The sequence below is a fragment of the Pleurodeles waltl genome, chromosome 2_2 (assembly GCF_031143425.1).
Source record: "Pleurodeles waltl isolate 20211129_DDA chromosome 2_2, aPleWal1.hap1.20221129, whole genome shotgun sequence".
Classification (NCBI taxonomy): domain Eukaryota; kingdom Metazoa; phylum Chordata; class Amphibia; order Caudata; family Salamandridae; genus Pleurodeles; species Pleurodeles waltl.
The window spans coordinates 664227935-664247958 of record NC_090439.1 but is presented as its reverse complement, the minus strand read 5'-3'; the positions used below and the strand labels follow the sequence as shown (position 1 = coordinate 664247958).

At 40.8% G+C, this 20024-nt stretch overlaps 1 protein-coding gene across 2 annotated transcripts in view; it reads left to right on the top strand.

Moving 5' to 3' along the window:
• Positions 1–20024, top strand: part of NSMAF (neutral sphingomyelinase activation associated factor) — a 665048-nt gene that overhangs the window by 437432 nt on the left and 207592 nt on the right. For both annotated transcript variants that reach the window (XM_069220229.1, XM_069220228.1), the window contains exons 17-18: positions 10748–10799; positions 10895–11015. In XM_069220229.1, coding sequence (XP_069076330.1) covers positions 10748–10799; positions 10895–11015 — 173 coding nt within the window. The remainder of the gene's footprint in view (positions 1–10747; positions 10800–10894; positions 11016–20024) is intronic.

Genomic DNA, 20024 nt, shown 5'->3' with positions numbered 1-20024 from the left:
TTCTGTGTAGTGCCTGGTCAATTTAAAATCGGTCTGCCTACACATACTGACTTTGATATCAAAGTTTACTATTGTTGATACAGAATTGGCTCCCCGTAGTGATCGCATCAAAGATGTCAATGGTCAGGGGAAAATGGTTGTTCCCAGCTATTGCCTTGTTGAAGCCATTTAATATGCCATTTGTGACTCATTTGCAGCATTACGAGAATTCCTTTGTTGGAGTTGTGGTTGTGTTGCTCATTTAAACTATTGGAATTTTAGAGGTTTTTACACCTTAAATTGTAACCGTAACTCAATTTACCTAACGTTTTCAAGGATTTTGTTAGCTTTTTTACCTGTCTTTTTTGTCTTCTGTGTATTTAACCATAACTCTCCTTTAACAAAGTTATTTTGGTGATTTTTTTGAGTTTTTGTAATAATGTACGTTCTCCCTTTTACAAAGTAAATAACCTTTGAGCACGACCTTAGGCTGTGTGTTTGGGGTTAGGCGAATGTCTAAAATATTGACTCAGCCCTATCGACAACATTGTAACCTAGAGTGTGGGCACAGGGCTGCCCTGTGAACATATCATGACCCTCGACTGTTTGTTTGCCGTAGATGGTGGGTGCACCCATATGTTCTCTGGTATGCGGAGATGGCATGGCACTCAGCCATCCCTTGCACCATGCTCCATCTGTACATTCTTAACTGCACATGTCTCTGGATTCGTCCAGCGGGGTTTGACCACAGCATTTGGCCTTTAAAAGCCACTATTTGAAACTAGGGCTGGGCTGGCGCTGTAGGTTTATACCCGTCTGTGCCTTCCTCCCTCCCTACCTGCCGTTCTCTCTCTCCCCATCGCTTCTCTCTGTTCCTTGCTGTGCGTCCTGCAATAAACCCCCAGGAGGTGGAGGGATAGATGCTCCAGCGGCATCCTGGGCTTTCAAAAGTCGCCTTTCAATGACTGCAGAAGCCCCCCCTTCCCCCCGGGAAATATTTCCGATAGGTTAAATGGTCAGTCATTGGAAACCTCTATTGATGTCGTAAAAATGCAATTTGAAATATAAATCGTATTCTAATAAAATGTTAGTTTATTTACTGAAAATAAAAGGCTGCTCATTGGCTATGTGGTAAATTCACGAGTAGGCTATAGGAATGTGCTTTGAGAATAAGTGCATTACTAGACTGAAAAGCCCTTATTGACTTCTGACATTGGCACTGGTGCATTTCAAAAGCCATTGCGTGCGCTTTAAATGCAAGGAAGACAGTGCTTGGTTCTGTTTAGGAGAGACGATTACACCTTATAGTCTCAGTAGATCCCTTTAGTCCAGTGAGAACCACATTTCAGGCCATAGCATGATAGAAGCCTAGCAGTGGTTCTTAATGTGTCGTCTGGGGACTCCTGAGGGTCAGCGAAGCCACCTGTGGGGGTAGGTGACTGCTTAGAAAATCAAATAATATTAACAGATTAATAAAGTGTATACCAATAAATAAACAAAATGTAAAATTGAGAATTTCAAAACATTCTCTAAATGTGAAGAAAATTAAAATTACACGCTAAAAATGAAGGTAGTAACCTCAGATTGATTCTTGGCAGCAGTGCATGTTTTTGTATTTTTTTTATGTATTGTTTTGCGGTTCAAATTATCAAAAATGCATAGGCTAGGACTCACCCGCTTCCAGTAATTACTCAGTGGGGTTCTTTGGATTCCAATAATGATTCAGTGGGGATTCCCGGGCTCCAGTAATGATTAAGTGGGGTCCACAGAAGTCAAAAGTTTAAAAAAAACACTGGGTTAGGGCACTTAAGTGTGACCCTGAGAAACCATAGGCCTGGGCCAATAAGACAAAAAAAAACATGTATTACAGCACTACAAAGAAATAGGGGAGAAATGCAGCCTGTAGTGCTGGCCTGGTGCACACATAACCCATTGTGCACAGTCTTTGTGAGCTTGGTGCCGGAGCCGGGCTAAATAGTGTTGGTTGTGCTTAGTTTTCAAAAGCATTTTTAAATCTATGTTGCAATCTCATATTGCTCATCCAAAGCGGTGACAAGGGTTCTGCAGGTATGTGGCTAATAAACAATGGATATTACCAAAGATCTACCTATGCAGAGATTGCCATTATGTCATAATTCCTGAAAAAATGGAAATATTTCACAGATTCCTGCAATATGAGTTTTTATACTTTCATGCCACTGCATTTTGTGCAATAACAGCTCTCAAATGGATCAGTCACCATTATATAGCAATTGGTTCAGAAGCACTTTGCATCAGAAATACATTTTTTGATTTAACTATAACTTTGGTCCATATGGATACATGTATAACAATTTGAGCACTCTCTTCGAATACACAGCTAAGGTTCAGCATGGCAGTTTTTGTGCACTTCAGTGCATAGGAAAGAAAGGTAAGAGGGGCAGGGATCCAAAGAAGATGTTATACCTGATGTAGCTCCCTTCTCTCATGGCATGAAAGTAGAGTTTTACTCAGATGCCATGCTTTTCGTAATTCGGAGTAGGTTTCGAGTTAAAGCATTTTGAAAATGTGCCTGGTGGGCTTGAAGGGGTTGATACCTTTGTATATCCAGGCCAGTAAAAATTTTGATTTCTAAAATTGTGATTTCTGTCATTCAACTTTGATTTCTTTGACAGATGTAATTGGTTGATGAAGAGGAAGACTTTTTTTTTCTCCACCATTATTAAGGTCATGGTTTTGGGTAAGATTGTGATTTTAGCTCCATAGAAAAAGGGGGAGGCACTGTAAGATGTGTATGCCCCAGGCAAGGGCTACGAGCATGCAGAGGTGTGGAAAATGGGGATAAAACAAAAACAATATTTATTTTGTCCTCAGTATGTGGCCACAATCTTGTATTAGGAAACAGGATTTTCACAGGCCGCTGCAGGTAGGGCATCTCCACCACGTTTAATATATAAATAATATATTAATTTGCCAAAGGCACAGGAAATAAAGGCTGTCTATTAAGAACAAAACATGGCAAAGTTTATTAGTTATGGTTTACTTTGCATACTGTAACTGTTGAATTTCAAGGCTTTTTTGGGTTTGTGTTCACTAAACATTAACTAACCTTTAACTAAGGTGTTTTCTTACATACTACGCAACAGAGCAATCTGATTGGTTGCCCACAACATGAAAAAAAATGTTGTGTTTACTGTTACAGGACTGGGAAACTCTAAAATCGCATATAATGGGCTGGGTAAGGGTACACTGCCCCTTTGGCACTTCTGGGAGGGGACCTAGTGGGAAGGGGGCTAAAAAGTAAAAGTTCTTACATGTGTGGCTGTAGATACACATGCCCCCATACTCCTGCCATCTAGTGTTGGGGTTGGACAAATGTTTTTTTCCTCAAAGAAGTCTTTCAAGTGATGAGATCTCAGTGACTTCTTCTCTAGTGGTGAATGGACATCGACTCCATTGTATGTTGTTTTTCTCCACTATCAGGTTCGGATGCGAACCAGTGCTGGTCCTGGTCTCGATGAATTTGTCAGTTTCTGTTGTGGCCTCAGATTATGTTCTTTCATCCGTTGCATAAAGACTCTTCACAAAATTCTTGTTTCTTCTTATGGCACCCACGCCGCTTCTCAAGTCCATCGTTATCAAACAACCAGACCCATTGCCCTCAAGGCCGTTAAGATCACTGCGTGCTCCAAACTACCTTAGGAGAATGAAGATGGACTTGATATAATGGAACAGGCACCCTGCAGAAGATGTTCGCAGTGCATTCTAAATACTCCTGGGCCGATCCCCACACCATCTGCAATCTTTGCTTATCACTTGAGCACAACAAGAGCCAGTGCACCACCTGCTTGACAGCCCACAGTAAGAAAACTGTGGATAAATGACGAGACAAATGGTGGGCCCACAGCAGAATCTCTAAGTCTTCCTAGGAAACGCCAACCATTGTCAGCGAGGCTGACTCACTCAGCACCGAAGAAGAGTAATCGGGCAAGCCATCCGACCTCCCAGCATGCCGACCCAAGATCATTAACTCAGTCCTCTCAGAGCCACAGGAGAAAGAACAACTGGAAGAAGAAAAGCCACCCAAGGACACTCAATCCACCTCGGTCGAGTCAGCCCTCATTTGGTAACCACGTCTTGGGTGAGTACTATTGATCCCTAAGCCTCTCTCAAAGCTAAGAAATGGCTGCATGTCAGAGACAAGCATCACCCCTTTTGGGATGGGTGCCGAGTTGGCTGCATAAGCCACCACCACATTCTGATGTGCCACACTTCTGCACCTCCATTGCTCTTAAGAGACCTAAGGACAAAGCTTCTGCTCCTCCCCTCCTCCACCTTCACGTTCATCTCCACCACCATCTCCTCCCTCACCTCCTATGACTTCCCTTCAGGGATCACAGGAGTCATACTTTGATACGGGCAGTACTAGCTTCTATTACCCGGCTGAGGACTTCGGCCCAGTCTATTCTTGCTCCTCAGATGATCATTGGGAGGATTATTTTGAGGAACCTCAGACAGATTCAGATCTACAATATGTCTAATGCAGGACTTCCCTGCTGGATGACACAATGATGTATCGCAGCATCATTCAACCCGCAGCCATCTATCAAAAGGTGGACCTCCACATCACTCCTGAGGATGATGATTTTTTTGGTGGAGATGCTTTCAAAGACAGTGTGTTCTGTTCAATGCCACCCTATGCTTGGAGGCACAATAACATCCACTAGAGATTTTCAAAGACCTAATCAAATTCTTAGTAGTCTCACCTCATATAGAGAAAAGGTATAAGGCAGTGATCTTTGACCCAGAGTTAATGTCTAAACAGATTTCATGGTTGTCCCCACTGCTAGGAAAAGGGCAGCAGCTCAAACCATTGGCAGAGCATCGACCATTCTGCAGGCCTCCTCTCCCAGTATGATAGAGCTAATTGGAGGAAGCTGTAGGGGCTCCTAATGCACCTCCCTGATCAATAGAGTAAAAGAGGGGAAAAACTTGTTAAAGAAGGGAAAGCAGTTTTGACTGCTACTATCAGGTGTGCCTTGGATTCTTCAGATACAGCAGCCAGAGGAGTGAACACCTTAATTATCCTCTGGTGCCACGCCTTAAAGCCAGAGATGCAGCTGTACTGTCATCATGCTGTTCAATGGGGAGCACCTGTTCAGACCTTTGGTTAACACCATGCTTGAGAAAATTTAGAAGGACAGGGAGCCTGCTAAGGCAATGAGTGCCCTCCAGGTCTCTTTCTGCAGGGGCTCCTTTTGGAAGCAACAGGCTAGAGGTGGGTCCAAGGCCACATCCCCAGAGCCAACCCAATCCTACCAGCAGCGCCACCAGGGTTAACACTGACAGGGCAGCATAGAGTTCTCAGGGGACTCCTTTAGTGGGAGTAGCACCAAAGGCAGAGGTGCTCCCAGTAAGGAAGCCTCTGCCTTTAAGAACTGGCTCTGCAGTATCCCCCAGATCACACAACACCTCTCAGATGGAGATGTCAGGGATTTCTTCCCTGCTGGGAGGAACTAACCACAGAACAGTGGGTCCTAACCATCATCAAGAACGGCTACTGCCTAGAGCTCATCTCAACCCCATCAACCATCCCACCTTGCATTCATATCATCAGCCCAGAATATCTCATGTTACTGCAAGAGAAGGTGCTGACCTTCTTACCCCAAGGACCCATAGAGCTGGTGCCCCAACAACACCAAAGCAAAAGTGTTTACTCCCTATGTTTCCTTGTTCCCAGGAAGAACAAACCTCCCAGACTAACTTTCAACATCTGCCCTCTCAACAAATACATCCTGTCAAAACATTTCCACATGGTCACCCTACTGGCTGTGATCCCCCTTCTGCAGCAAGGCAACTAACTTCATGGCCACACTGGACCTGAAGAATGCCTACTTTTACATCCCTATGTATTCAGCCCATAGGTGCTACCTCCACTTCATGGTAAGTGCCCAACATTACCAGTTCAAGGTTCTGCCCTTAGGAATTGTCACAGCTGTTAAGGTTGTGACCAAATGTTCTGCGGTAATAGTCACTCACCTGAGAAGAGAAGGAACTTGTGTCTTTCCCTACCAAGACAACTGGCTAATCAAGAGTGCAAGCAGACAGGAACACCTAGTCCACATCCAGGCTGCAATCTCCCTTCTGCACAATCTGGAGATGACAGTGACTGCCACAAAATCTCACTTGGATCTACTCCAAGTCCAGCCCTTACCAGGGGCAGTCCTAAACAAAGTTGTTGTGCATATGGGCATGCTTCAGGAGTGCCTGTCAAGCCAGTGGACACAAGCACAGGCTCAATTAGAAGGTCTAGAGTTGATCCAGGCCAGCACCCAACTCACTCTGGCAGAACAGCAACAGCAGAGCAGGCCCTTCATAGACCTTGCTCCTCAAGTGACCATCACCACAGACGTATATTTAGTCGGTGGGAGGGGGCACACGTCAACAACATGACATTCCAGAGTCTGCGGCCACCTTGCCAGCATGGCCTCATATCAACTGCCTGGAGCTGTCAGGTAGTCCTTGTGTGCATACAACATGACTACCATGTTCTGTCTACCAAAACAAGGAGACACGCAATACCAGAGGAATACTCCAAACGTGCAAAAAAAAAAAAAGAAAAATGTGAGGTGAGGTGAAGGTTCCTGGGTGCTTGGACACTATCTGGCAGTTGGGCTCTGGGCCTGGTAACAGGCCAACCCTTCCTGCACATGACCTAAAGCTGTGCTCAGTGAGGGAGCTGGGTGAGTATAATAAAAAAAAGAAATAGAAACTCACTGAAAAAAGCAAAGTTTAACGTTATTTTGGGGGATTGATATGATGATCAGATTTTAGTTTACATTAAAAAAAAACTAGAAAATTACTCAGAGAAACAAAAAAGCAAGTCATCCACAATTTGTTTAATAGATTTCAGTCTGTTCTTTTGAACCATTCTCGTGCAGCCTCACAATACCTAATCTCCTCAAGCCTATTTGCATGAACTCACATAGGCCCACTGATAAGCCCACTTATCAAATATTGATGTAATCTACCATTAAAAAAACTGGAGTAAATGCATGAAATGGTTTCCTTGAGAACATATGACTAACTCCAGTAACAAATAATACCTGACTGATAACTAACCTGCTACCTGCTGTAAAGAGCTTCAACACATCATCAGGGATAGGAAGTGCTATATAAATCTAATTGCAATCAAATGTAGTTTAAACAAAACAAAAATATATTTACACTAAATTGTACCATTCCTTAACATAGCATTTTTAAACTTATTTTTTTAAATCAGTGTTTGGCTGTAGGATCTGTGAATATAGTCCACTTGTAACCCTTTGTTTTTGTAGACATGTTGTTCACTGGGTGGTTGTTAGTGGATGGACAGCAGTGGAATAAAACATGAGAACTGTTGCACTGACATCCACTATCTCCAGTCAAGAGGTCTCATTACTGATATATGCAAGGCATTGGGTTATTGGTTGAGTGGGATGGAAGCCCCACTTACCACAATCTTTGTCAGGGTGAACCACAAACATCACTAAATTAACTTGTGATTAACCCTCCGGTAGCATGGCTGAAAGCAGTCAGTCTTAACTGAGAGGCACTGTGTAAAGTATTTGTGGCACCCAAACAGTAATAAAGTGAAAGCACAACCCATGAAAAATCCAACACCAATTTATAAAAAATAGAGGAAACTTTAATATATAAAATGATACCAGAATGACACACGTCCAATCAGTACAACTGGAAACATGCAGTTTTTGAGTTTTAAGTGAAAATAGCTCCTGAAAGTACAAAACGCCACTCACAGTCATCTGATCGCACTAGACTGGGTGAAAGTTTCGGCCGATCACAGTTGAGCGTCTTATTGCATACTTTATGCTTTACACTTGATGTGGATTGGTCATCATAATTTATTTGGAAGACTTTGGAAACCTACATAAAACATATTGATTGGGCGCTGTAGGGTGGCGAAGAGTGCATTGGCATAGAGAGGCATAGCATGAAGTGGCATAGAGTGCAGTGTTGCAGAGTGGCATACAGTCCATAGAGTGAAGTTGTGTAGAGTAGATTGGTGTGGCCTAGACTGGAATAGTGTTGAGTGCAGTGGCAAAAGGTGCAGTGGTGTAGATTAGAGTGGCAAAGAGTGGTACAGGGTAGAGTAGTGAGGCATAGCATAAAGTGGGGTAGAGTGGAGTGTTTATGGTGTGGTAGCACACTGCCATTACAGACAAAACATTTGCAATTGAAATGACCGCTACAATTGCACAGACATACAGCTTTACTAATAAAACTATACAGTGCACAGACGACAATGTGTGGAAATTACATCACATAGTTTAATGGTCCGTTTTGATAATATTAAAATGTTTCTAAAACACTTCAGAAACAACACAAAATTTGCTTCACTTGTGCATTCATAATTTCATATATTCTGAAATACTTACACAGTTCATTTAAATATTGCTGTGTGGCAGAAAAAACTCTTTCCTGCCCCCAGTATCCAGCAAGATTGTGACATAAAGCTTCTGACTTTGAAGTCAGAGAAAGAAAAGTAAAAAAGCACCTTTAGAAGGCTGCGCCTGACATTTGACCTTGTTTTTTTAATGCATAGCAAACGTGAAGAGATAAGAACAAGATTTAAAGGCTTGTTAACAGCAAATTTGTGGAAGAATATAGAAAACACACTTCAGACAACAAGAGGGGCGAACTGAACTTGGGCAGCGTAAAGCAAATAAAGCCAGAAAGTGTGAGTTACAAACCTCAAAGCCAGTGGTAATCAGCGAGCAGAATTCATTCCTAGGTCAACTTTCTGAAAGTCCCCAAGATATGTTTAGCAAACCAGACAGTTGCACTGTCTGATAGGCTGCAACATAAAAAGGTAACCCACTATTAGACAATGGGAAAAATAGGACTTACAACAGTGAGAAATGAATTCAGGAGTTTTTCACTGTTCAGACATGTAAAACCTAAGTACGTGTCTTACTTTTTAACTACAATACCCTTTGCTCAATGAGCATTAGGGTCATACCTTAGGGGTGACGTATATGTGTTGGAAAGTAAGATGTCGGCCTTGCAAAAGATTTACTTTGTCAGGTCGAAATAGCAGTTTTAAACTGTAGTACAGGGTTCAGTGGCAGGCCTGAGATACGTGTCAAAGGGCTACTTTAGCGGTTGGCATACTGAGTGCTGCAGGCCAAGGAGTGGTATTTAATATACAGGGCCCTGGGTACGCGTGGCACCATTTACTAGTAAATTAAATGTATAAGTGCATTAAATGTACCAAACAGGTCACTGCCAATTGTATTGTGTTTTAGGGAAGTGAGCACAAGCACATTAGCTTTGGTTAGCAGTGGTAAAGTGCACAGAGTACTAAAGCCAGCAAAAACGAGTTCAGCAAAGGAGGGGAGGGAAAGCAAAAAGTCTGGGGTGACCGTGCAGAGTGAGCCAAGTCCAGCAGTATATTAAACAGGGATGAAAATATCACAGTTGTTAGCACTCATTTACTTACTTTAATGAGCTGATAAAAACTGATGTTTATCTTCTCCTGCCAGCCCAAGGACAGTTTGGTACTTCTTCTTCTCTCAGATAGTTGAACGGAAACATTCACAGTTTCGCTTTAGTATGATTATGTTAGTAGTTATTCATATTTTGAAGGAGTCTTTATATTTTATAGGAAAATTAGCTCCAGCTTGACAGCCTTGAGCTCTCTCTCTCTCTCTCAAGTGCACTGAAGAAGTACAGTAATTCAGAATTTTGAATTATGAAGTGTTCATTCCAAAAGTAATTAGCAAAAGCTTCTTCAACTTCTAGTTTATATTTCATGCTCTTATGCATAGTTAAATAGAAATTCTTTTTTGTCTGTGTTCACCCAGCATTTCAACTCCCCATAGTTTCAATAGGGCAGTGCTCTGTTAGAGTGAGAAATACACAACAGAGATACCACCTTACAAACAACAAACCCTCTGGCTAATAGGTTGTTTTTATATGTTGATCACTGACAACAAACATATGTCGTTAACCAGCACTAAGCAGACGGTTAGCAGATAATGCCAGACATGTTGGCTTTGCCAGTGCTTGTTATAACTTTAATTCCCCCCCGCCCCGGATTTTTTTTTTTTGTAGGCAAATCCCTTCCTCTGCACCTCCACCAATGAAGGGAGTAGTACCTGTCCTGCCTGGAAAGAGATTAACTCCTGCCCTTGCAGAAGTAAATCTTTAACGATTCACCAAACGGTGAAAAGGTTATGAATATAGATACAAACAAACTTTCCAAGACATCGCACTTTGGAACTCAGTCGTAGTAACACAAAATCTCGGGGTAATAATTCTAATGAATTAATGGATTTATGATTGAAAAAAGTTACCTTTTATATTTACCTGCACTCATAAATTGAAATCTTTGGACGTTTAGGTGGAATTCACACATGCAAATGGCTTTTTGAATTGGGCATCTCATCTGAGGCTTAAATGCACCAGATGCAAGATGACCACTGGAAAGTGCATTTTATTCAGTAGTAATTGTCGTCCGGTTAATTTGCACCTATTTGAATGAGGTACCTATAGGCTCATTTATGGAGTAAACAATATGTCCTAAAATTATCTTGAATGATGAACTTCAGTAATTATCACCTCATTAAGAAGCGTAATAGGCATGCAGTTGTGTGGCATGTATTAGTAAATTTAAATGGCATTTACTAAAATGTTTAAAAGTTATAATTTTGCTGACAAAATGACTGTTAATAAATATAAAGTGGATTAATTTAACACAATTGTAATGATTTAAATTGCCCTACAGTATTTCAGAAACCTGGAGAAACTGCTTAGAGGGTGCAACAGACTTCAAAGAGGTAGGTTTTGACTAGAGTCAATATCAAAATGTAATAGGATGTAGAAGTATTCATCTTTCAGCTGTTCATGTCATTTTTGTTTTCTTTACAACTAGCTGATTCCTGAGTTCTATGGGCACGATGTAGGCTTTTTGATAAATACTTTGAAGCTGGACTTGGGCAAAAAGCAGGGAGGAGAGCTGGTTGATGATGTACAACTTCCTCCATGGGCAGCAGGTAAACAGAACATAAGTACTGCTCAGTGCCTGATATGGTCATCTGTGTCTGTATAGAAAGGTGTGAAGATCCCTGTAACAGAACAGTCTTATTCTAATGCATGCTGCTCTCTCTGCCAACCCTTTATCCTTGCAGACCCTCGGAAACAATGTATTAATGCAACTATGTCCGTGGTTAGTTCCTGGTAAGTCCCAGGTGTCGCACGGGAACCTACCCTGCTGAAAATCTTTACGTTCTCTTTTCTGCACCAAGGCAGTGGGGCTCGGTCCATGCTTACAAAGCTTGCAGCTTCCACTGCTTACATAACTTCAGTTTAATTGGGTTTTATTTATGTAACCCTCAGGGTTTGGGAGTTGTAACAGGTGCAAGACAGTGATGTTTTAAACCAACACTGCTAGCTGCTGTATTTGATGCTTGGCTGTTAAAACAACCCAAAATATATTGCTCAGCCCAGTGTGATCGTGCTGCCCCAGCCCTAGAGCTACTTTTACCCCAGAAGCCCAAAGAACTCTTTAGAGTGTGGAACAAGCTAGTTTTTCTGCTTGTGGGACCTGGACTATCACCAGATCCCTTTATAAACCCCGATCTTCAAGGAACCATTATTTCTTAAGGGATAGAGGAAAATAAGTTATTGATACCTGTATGTCACTGGGAAAGTGACGTCCATTTGGTAGTTGTCAAGTAAATACCTCATGGAGCAGGTTCCTAGTCCAACATATATTGCAGAGAGGAAAGGGCACCTCAGGTATTTTTGGTGCCCACTTAATGACTGTTGCAGTTTGAGCTTTCTGTAACTGACATAATTTCTTTGATTTCTTGAGTCTTTTGTAAGAGTGACCTTTCTTTGATGACTGAAAGGGAAAGCAGTTGACTTCTGGGTCCCCTGCCATGTTTGTTCCACAGAGCGAAGTCTTGGTTCCTCCTCAACGGTGCGGCATTACTCTGGCTTCACCAGAGAGCTTTCTCCCCAGGCATGTAGTCTAAAATCTTGCCCGGGCATCTCACTGAAGAGAAATCAGGTGTTGTGCAAGTAGACTGTGCATTAGAATTATTTCAGAATTCCAGACAGATAGCATGAATTTTGTGGTCTCTCCTACCGGACAACACAGACTGCCTGCTTGCAAAGAGACCTATTGTCAGCTTGCAATGGGCTTAGCTCCCGCCCGTTGCTTACAATTGTTTGGCCTTATTGTCACTCTCATTTGCTTGGTTTTTATTGGTTGTCTTGCATAAACTTTCCGTCCTCTTCTTGTGTTTGTCCCTATCCTGGAGCATGGCCTCACTACTTGTGTTATTCCACCGCCCACTTTTTCTGGAACTACTTTTACCTTTTTGCTTAAGCACTATGGGATTGCTTGTGTTTTCCTGCAGTCTGGCATCTCCCTCATCTGAGTTCCATGTTGATCTCACTCACACCTGTGTGCCTCTCCCACTGTGCCATTTGTGTTGCACTTGCCCTTGTATACTTCTCCCTCCCATTGCTTTCTCATTGCCCTTGTATACTTCTCCCTCCCATTGCTTTCTTGTCTTTGTGCTCCTCCTGTGCTTCACATTGCTCTCTCTTGCCCCTGTTGTGTGCGTCTCCCTCCGCATTGCTTCTGCCATCCTCTGTGTTACTTACTCATGCCATCCTCCTTGTTTCTGCCCACTATCCGCACCCTGTGTTGCTTCCCTCAATCCACACCCTCTGTATTGCTTCCCTAGCCACTTAAAAAAGAAAGAGAAAGCTTTTGCTCAAATATTTGTATTTACCGATCCAACTCAGTAAATAAAAACAAAGAAAACAAGCCTGTGCCATTTTGTAGGCACATGCATGTGTGGAGTGTTGTTTTGCTTTACTGCGGACCGAGCCAAAATACACACTCTGAGAGGAGCCAAAAAGAATCTCTGGAATGCACTTCTTAGTCTAAAGAAGACATTTATTTTATCACTTTGCAAGGCTCGGGAAGGAAGGTCAGTATAACCGAAAGTGCACTTTTAGAATGTGCAACAATAACTATAAAGTGAGAACTTGTACAAAGAATCTTCAATCTATAAACAGCAAATCTATACATGCAAAGATACAAACACATATATATATATATATATATATATATATATAGAGAGAGAGAGATATATTCATACACAATGCAAAGCAAATATTTAGTAAAAATTCATCACTGTGCGGCCTATCTGGTGCTTCATTCTTCTCCTGCCAGCAAGTCTTTGACCCCGGTGCGACTGCAACGAGAAAGAGAGAAATCTACCCTGGAAATGTATCAGGCATGCGACTTCTCAATCCTTATTAAGGTCTCTGAATCTCCCACTGTCGACCTGGGTCTCCTATATACCTTAAACAAGCGAGGAAGGAGATTTCTAGCAAACCCCTCCCACTCTGCAAGAAGTATTTAAAAATGCTGGCTACTTTAGGTCAGTTGTGAAAAAAACAGGTTGGAACTGGCCAGTTTCCCAAGGTGTCTCTCCCAAAATTAAACCGTTCCCTGCTGTACTATAAACATCATTCTAGTACATTCTTATCTTTCTGACTGACTGACTCCTCCACGTTATATCCTAGCCCTTTGGTGAGAAAAGAACACGCAGGCACGCACTATAGAAAACACCTACACGCACATACATACACACTCATACACACACCCATACCCACATTCACCCACACTCGCAATCACACGACACAACATACACTCACACCCATTCATGCACACATGCATAACACACACCTCACACCCGCATGCATACATACAAACACAGTCACATACACACAACACCTCCTTCCCCCCTCCCCTGTTGGAGAACCCAACTTCCCTCCTTCAGGGGGGTCCTCCGGCAGGAGACAGGACGCGGCGCTGCTGCCAGCAGCAGCTTCCGCCAGCGGAACACCGCCAGGCAGTATCATGGGTCATGATGCAGTCGGCGGCGTTCTACTGGTGTGGAGCTGCTGCTGGCAGCAGCACCCCCTTACCGCCATCCGCCGCCATGACCGTAGACGGAATTCCAGCAGCCTTCTTGCTGAATTCCGGCTACGGTCATATTTTAGTGGACGGTTGGTAGCCACGGCGAGGGTATGTTGGCGGTCGTTACCTGGTGGCATTTACTGCCAATGTTATAATGAGGGCCATCATTTTTAAGCTTCTTAGATAAGTTAGGGTACCTTTGATAATTAGCTCTGTGTAGGATCACCTTCACTTTCAAATAATCCTACTTTTAATGGGCAGCCAGTGAAGCTGTTTCAGCTGAGAAATAGGAGAATATTTGACTAAATGAGAAGCCGAAAACGGTACACAAGGAGCAGCTAGATAAACCACGTTACCATAGTCCACCCTAATTTGTACTAAGATATTATTTGTTGTCATGTGAGTGTGGCCGTCACTGAGAAGCAATTGGGACTTTACAATTCAGAGATCCTAAGACAAATTTGAATGCTTATTGGCATTGTCGTAAATGCTCACATTACAAATGAGGGCTGCTAGAGGAGGTTGTTGGCTCAAGTGGCTTTAGGTGGCTAAAGGAGAAGTTCAGTGTTAGTTGGGGTAAGTTAAAGCTAGGAACCATGCACTAATAGATAATGGAAAGACAACCTGTCAGGTCAGACTAGCCAATGCTTTTGACAGAATGTGCCAAAGACTGAAAAACTCTTGTGTCATCAGCATACATATAGAACTATTCTTCTCTGTGCTAGAGTAGTTTAGTTAGAGTTAGCATAAATATATTAAACTGAGAAGGTAACAACATAGAGCCTTGAGGGACATCACAACTAAACATTTTGGGATCAGCCCGGAACCGTGGAAAATACTTAACACATTTTAATACAATTTCCGATATTTCCGTCATCTGTGAATCTGGATACAATCTTAGAATGGCCATGGGTATTTATCGCTGCTGACAAATCAAGCATAATCAGTGGCCCGGAACCATCTATATCAATTTTTTTATTTAAATCATTCAGGACAGTCCCAACCGTTAGATGTCTGCTTCTTTCATGATGAAAATCTACTTGACCAACCAAGGATGTTGTTACTAACAACATGATTCTGTGTTTGAGTAAACACAAGTTTCTCCAGGATTTTATCCAAACATGGAAGTGGTGAATTAGGCCTATAATTGCTTAGATTTTCTCGATTTTAATGTGGGTTTTTTAAAAAGTGGTTTGACGGCGGCTGTTTTGTATGAGGCCAGCATTATGCCAGAATCCACAGACGTATTAAAGATTTTTGTAAAAAGTAGTAACCTAGAGGGTATGGAATCTGATTTATGAACCTACAAAATTATTTTTTGTATATAACGAACCTTGACGGACGATCCAATCAGAAACTGTTTTGATCTGTTCTTTTGATACATTTTATTTTATAAGTATTATTATAACCAATGTTTAAATTGGACTCGTATAAAGTATGCCATTTGCCTTTGAGCTTGCCTGCTTTTAGTTTCAACCTAATAAGATTGGGAATAAACAATGTTTTTTTGATGTAGAGATTTAAGTGTATACTTCTGCAGTTGAATTATAGAATACAGAGTGTCAATTAAGGAGTCAATGAAATATCTAAAGGTGTCATCAGGTGGCATTTAAAAGCAACTTATAAAGAGTATTACAAATATGAGAAATCTGAATGGCTATTGAGCTTGAAGGACAACTTTTTCTGCTTCTTCTGTGATGGAACTCGGTTTGAGGTTTCGATTTTGGAAGCTCAGGAATAGGAATATCAAATGGGATAGCAAAATGATCTCTCCCTGCTAGTGGAACAGGGTCACCGAATGTAGAATGCATTATATGGCCAGATGTAGACGTAGGTGATTAACTGGATAGTAGAAGGTTATTAGAACTGTTTTTCTGAATTGGGAGACACTTTTATGGGAAGCATAGATTTAGATCCTGTAAGAAATACAGTTTTTTCTAAGAACACATTGGCTGATTTCCTCTAATTATATAGGCAGTTTGATAGACAAGGTGCTGGGAGGGCAATGAATGAAAGTAGTAAATGTTTTATTTGTTCTACAAGAGATGGCAAGACAATCAAGAGTTATATAGGAACTGCGAAATTCTGTAATATGCAGCCACACAATGTAGCAGTATGCCTAAGACAATCGAATTAACATATTTTGCAGTCATTAGGGACCAGTTAATTACAGGATGGCTGTGTTCAGTAAGCCAAGTGCTTGTCAGACAGAATACTTAGGCTATAGTTTGCTCTAGATGATGTAAATAGGCAATAGCTTACCTCTTATAGCCCTTTCACAACATATGAAGCTGTTGGAAGGCAGGTACATTTATATCTTTTTTGGGGGAGTCGAAAGGGTGTATCTTGGACCACTTGGTTCTGTAGATCGTGAATTTGGGAACGTTATTACATTAAAATGTTTTACTTTGAGCAGCCCTCTTCTGATACACTCTAGAACAGACTCACACAAGTGAAAGCTAGTACAGGGATCCTCAGCATTTCACTTTCTGTTCCAATACCCCAGTTTGATTTCACAAACTTCTGGGGCTTATGGAATGGTTCTCCTTTCTCAGATTAGAATGTACCATATCTGACATCTTCGATTGAATCACTGGAATCAAGAGCCGAACCCTCGCTGTTGATTGGTATTTATTTCTAGCACAATGGAGAATAAAATGCAGCTGAGATATCTGGAATGCAGTCAGTTAGTTGAGATGGCCTTCCAATTCTATAACCAGTGATTTCGATCACCAGAGTCTTTCCCAAGTAAGAATGAGGAGCCACCTGTTCTCTTAGAGTGACCTTTGTTCTATGTGACTACTGATGTTTTCTTCAGATATTTTGACAAGCAGTCTTTCTCTTTCTTCTAAACTTCGAGGAAAATAGTGCCTTTGACTTTGATATGGCGATAGTTCTCGTGCTCATAACACATTGTAATTCTAAATTGTATTTATATAGCCCTTACTACCCCTGACAAGGCGTTGAAGTGCTTTTCAGCGAGTAGTATGCTACTCCGGAACACAAAAAGGATTAGTGGTGGAGTAGTAAGGGAAATGTGAGGTAATTTGAGTGGGGGACATGCAAGTCTGTTAGTTGGATTGAATAGGATAATGGAGGCATGGAAGAAGGAAGAGTCTAGAAAGTGTTATTTGGAGATCACATTTGTAAAATGTGTTTTTTGGGTGAACTAAGGAGAGATTGAGATGAGAAGAGTCTAGAAAGAGTTTTTTGGAGATCATAATATTATAATGAGGTTTGGAATGTGTCAGAGAGTGGAGGTAGAGGATACATTGAGAGAGGTATAGGATAAGACGTAGAGTAGTAGAAGCAAGTCAAAGGTTTTTTTTCTTCTAAACCAGGAGTAAAGTAGTAAATATAAAGATACATAACTACATAGAAAGGGTATACATGTATAAGGAAGATAATATATCGAGATATATTGTTGTCACGTATAAATTCAGACCTTCAACTGTTGCTGTAATTGAAGCTAATTTGTGCATTTTTATATTTTTTATATTTCATGTTTACCTCAATATTTCAATAATGAAGCACTTGTAGATAAAATAGCCATATCTCCATAGTGTGATAGATAAAACAGAGACCCATAAGCATCTCGTCAAGCATCATATGAAAACTAGGCAGTGACCTATATACATGTTAAGCATACAGTAATACTATATATATATATATATATATATATATATATATATATATATATATATATATATATGCAGCAAATGAAAACCGGAATACGGAAGCTATAGCGCAGCGGTCCCAGGCAGGCTCCGTAAATCCCAATACGCAGTTAATTTTCCTCTACATTGAAGGAGAAACCGGGACACCTCCAAGTTGCTGGCAATGAATAAAGATTTATTTGGAAGAATGACTTTCCTCCAACACATTTCATCTGTAGCCTTTGTCACGGATGGAGTGTGTATGTGAAAACCCAGTATAAAAAGCATTAAACATAGACGACGTACACATATCCAAGTTACAGTCTTTGCACTTTTACTTTGGTGACCATCTTGGAATGGTGTAGGGTTCATCATTATGTTCATCACAGCATTCTATTTATCCGTATGAACAATAAATATATACATATTTCTTTCTCAAATTACTTATTTAAAACAGATTATCAACATATATCTCAATTCATTGATACCAACTCTCAATGTATAAATAGCTCTATATGTTCTACCTTTTGTGAGATATCAACATATATTGTTATATATCATGATTGTAATACATTGTATAAATGTATGTAATTAGTTTATATCAATCAATAAATGAGCCCTAACATATATCGGCTCTATTGGCTGTGAATGCACTTATTACCTGCATCTGTGCAACAGTACCCCACTGATTAAATATCAAAATATACCCATATTTCCAAATCCAAGTTTCCCTTTCTCCTAATTCGGAAGAACTCCGCCTGCTATTAAGTGATTAATAAAAGTAATTGTGAAAACACCAGTACCACACTAAGCAAAATTAAAATAAAGAAAAAAAACATTAAAATATAATCTAATAATCCTAACTTAGAGGCTCGTAGTCATAAAGTTTATTCATCTATCCTAAATGTATACACATTTCTTTGCTGGAATTTAACCCTGTAGGATCAAGTGTGTCAAATTTCATTATATATTTGGATTCCAAAATTCTTAACTCTCGTTCTCTATCTCCTCCTCGACAATTCCTTTTCACTTGGTCAATTACTAAAAACCTAAGTAAATTTTCATTACTAAAATGTTTATCAAAAAACTGTCTTGCCACTGGATCATTTTTGTCATAATTTCTGATCGCTCTTCTATGTTCTAATATCCTTTTCTTAGCACTATGAATTGTACTGCCCACATATATTTTCTGTTAGGGTCATATTAGACAATATACACAATATGTTGTATTGCAACTCAAATGACCTTTTATAACATGTTCCTTGTGGATGCTTGTCACTTCTATCTTTTTGCAGTTAACACTGTTCCTGCATGCTTTACAATGCATACAGCAATGCAATCCTGATGGTAACAAGGTACTGGATTCTTGATCACCAGTTTTAAGATTATGACATAAATCCTCTCTTATAGATCTATTCTTTTTAAAAGTGATCTGATGTGAATCTTGTATAAATTTGCTTAAATAGTCTGTCTGTAAGATGTGCCAGCTTCTGGTCAATATATTTCCGACATTATAGGATTAATTGCTTTAAGTCGTAATGAATCTAATTGTTTCCATTTTTTCTTCTTTGGGACAAACCTTAAATAATAGATTTTCCCTGCAAATCTGATCAACCTTCTGTTTTGCCTGTATAATAGTCTTCATGTCATATCCCCTTACCTCAAATCTTTTGCATATCCAACACACTCATTTTATTCACAAGAAGATATAGCAGACCCATGGGATCTTTATGACCCTGATCCTATCCCAGATAATGACTCAGATACTTACCCATCGAAACCATCTCCACTAGAAGATACCACTGCATACAACCAGGTCATATCCTGGGCTGCAGCTTACCATGGGGTAACAATGCATTCAGAGCCTTAAGAAGAAGATTTTTTATTTAATACACTATCTTCAACACATTCCAAGCACCAGTGCCTGCCAATGTTACCAGGCATGGTAAAACACGCAGACCAACTTTTTAGTGAGCCTGTAAAATCAAGGATTATCACACCTAGAATAGAGGAAAAAATATAAGCCTGCACCTTCCGATCCAGGTTATATTACTCGTCAGGTGCCTCCAGATTCAGTGATACTTAGTGCAGCACGAAAGAGGGCAAATAGCCAGTCTTCAGGAGATGCACCTCCTCCTGATAAAGAAAGAAGAACAATTTGGTGCAGCAGGGAAAAGAGTTGCTTCACAGGCAGCAAATCAATAGAGAATTGCCAATTCTCAAGCACTGCTAGCCCGCTATGATAGGACCCATTGGGATGAAATCCAGGACATTATATGGCATCTCCCAAAAGAACACCAAAAGAGGGCACAACAAGAGGTAGAGGAAGGACAATTAAAATTAGTAATTAGTAATAATCAAATAAGATCTGCCCTTGATGCTGCTGATACAGCTGCAAGGAG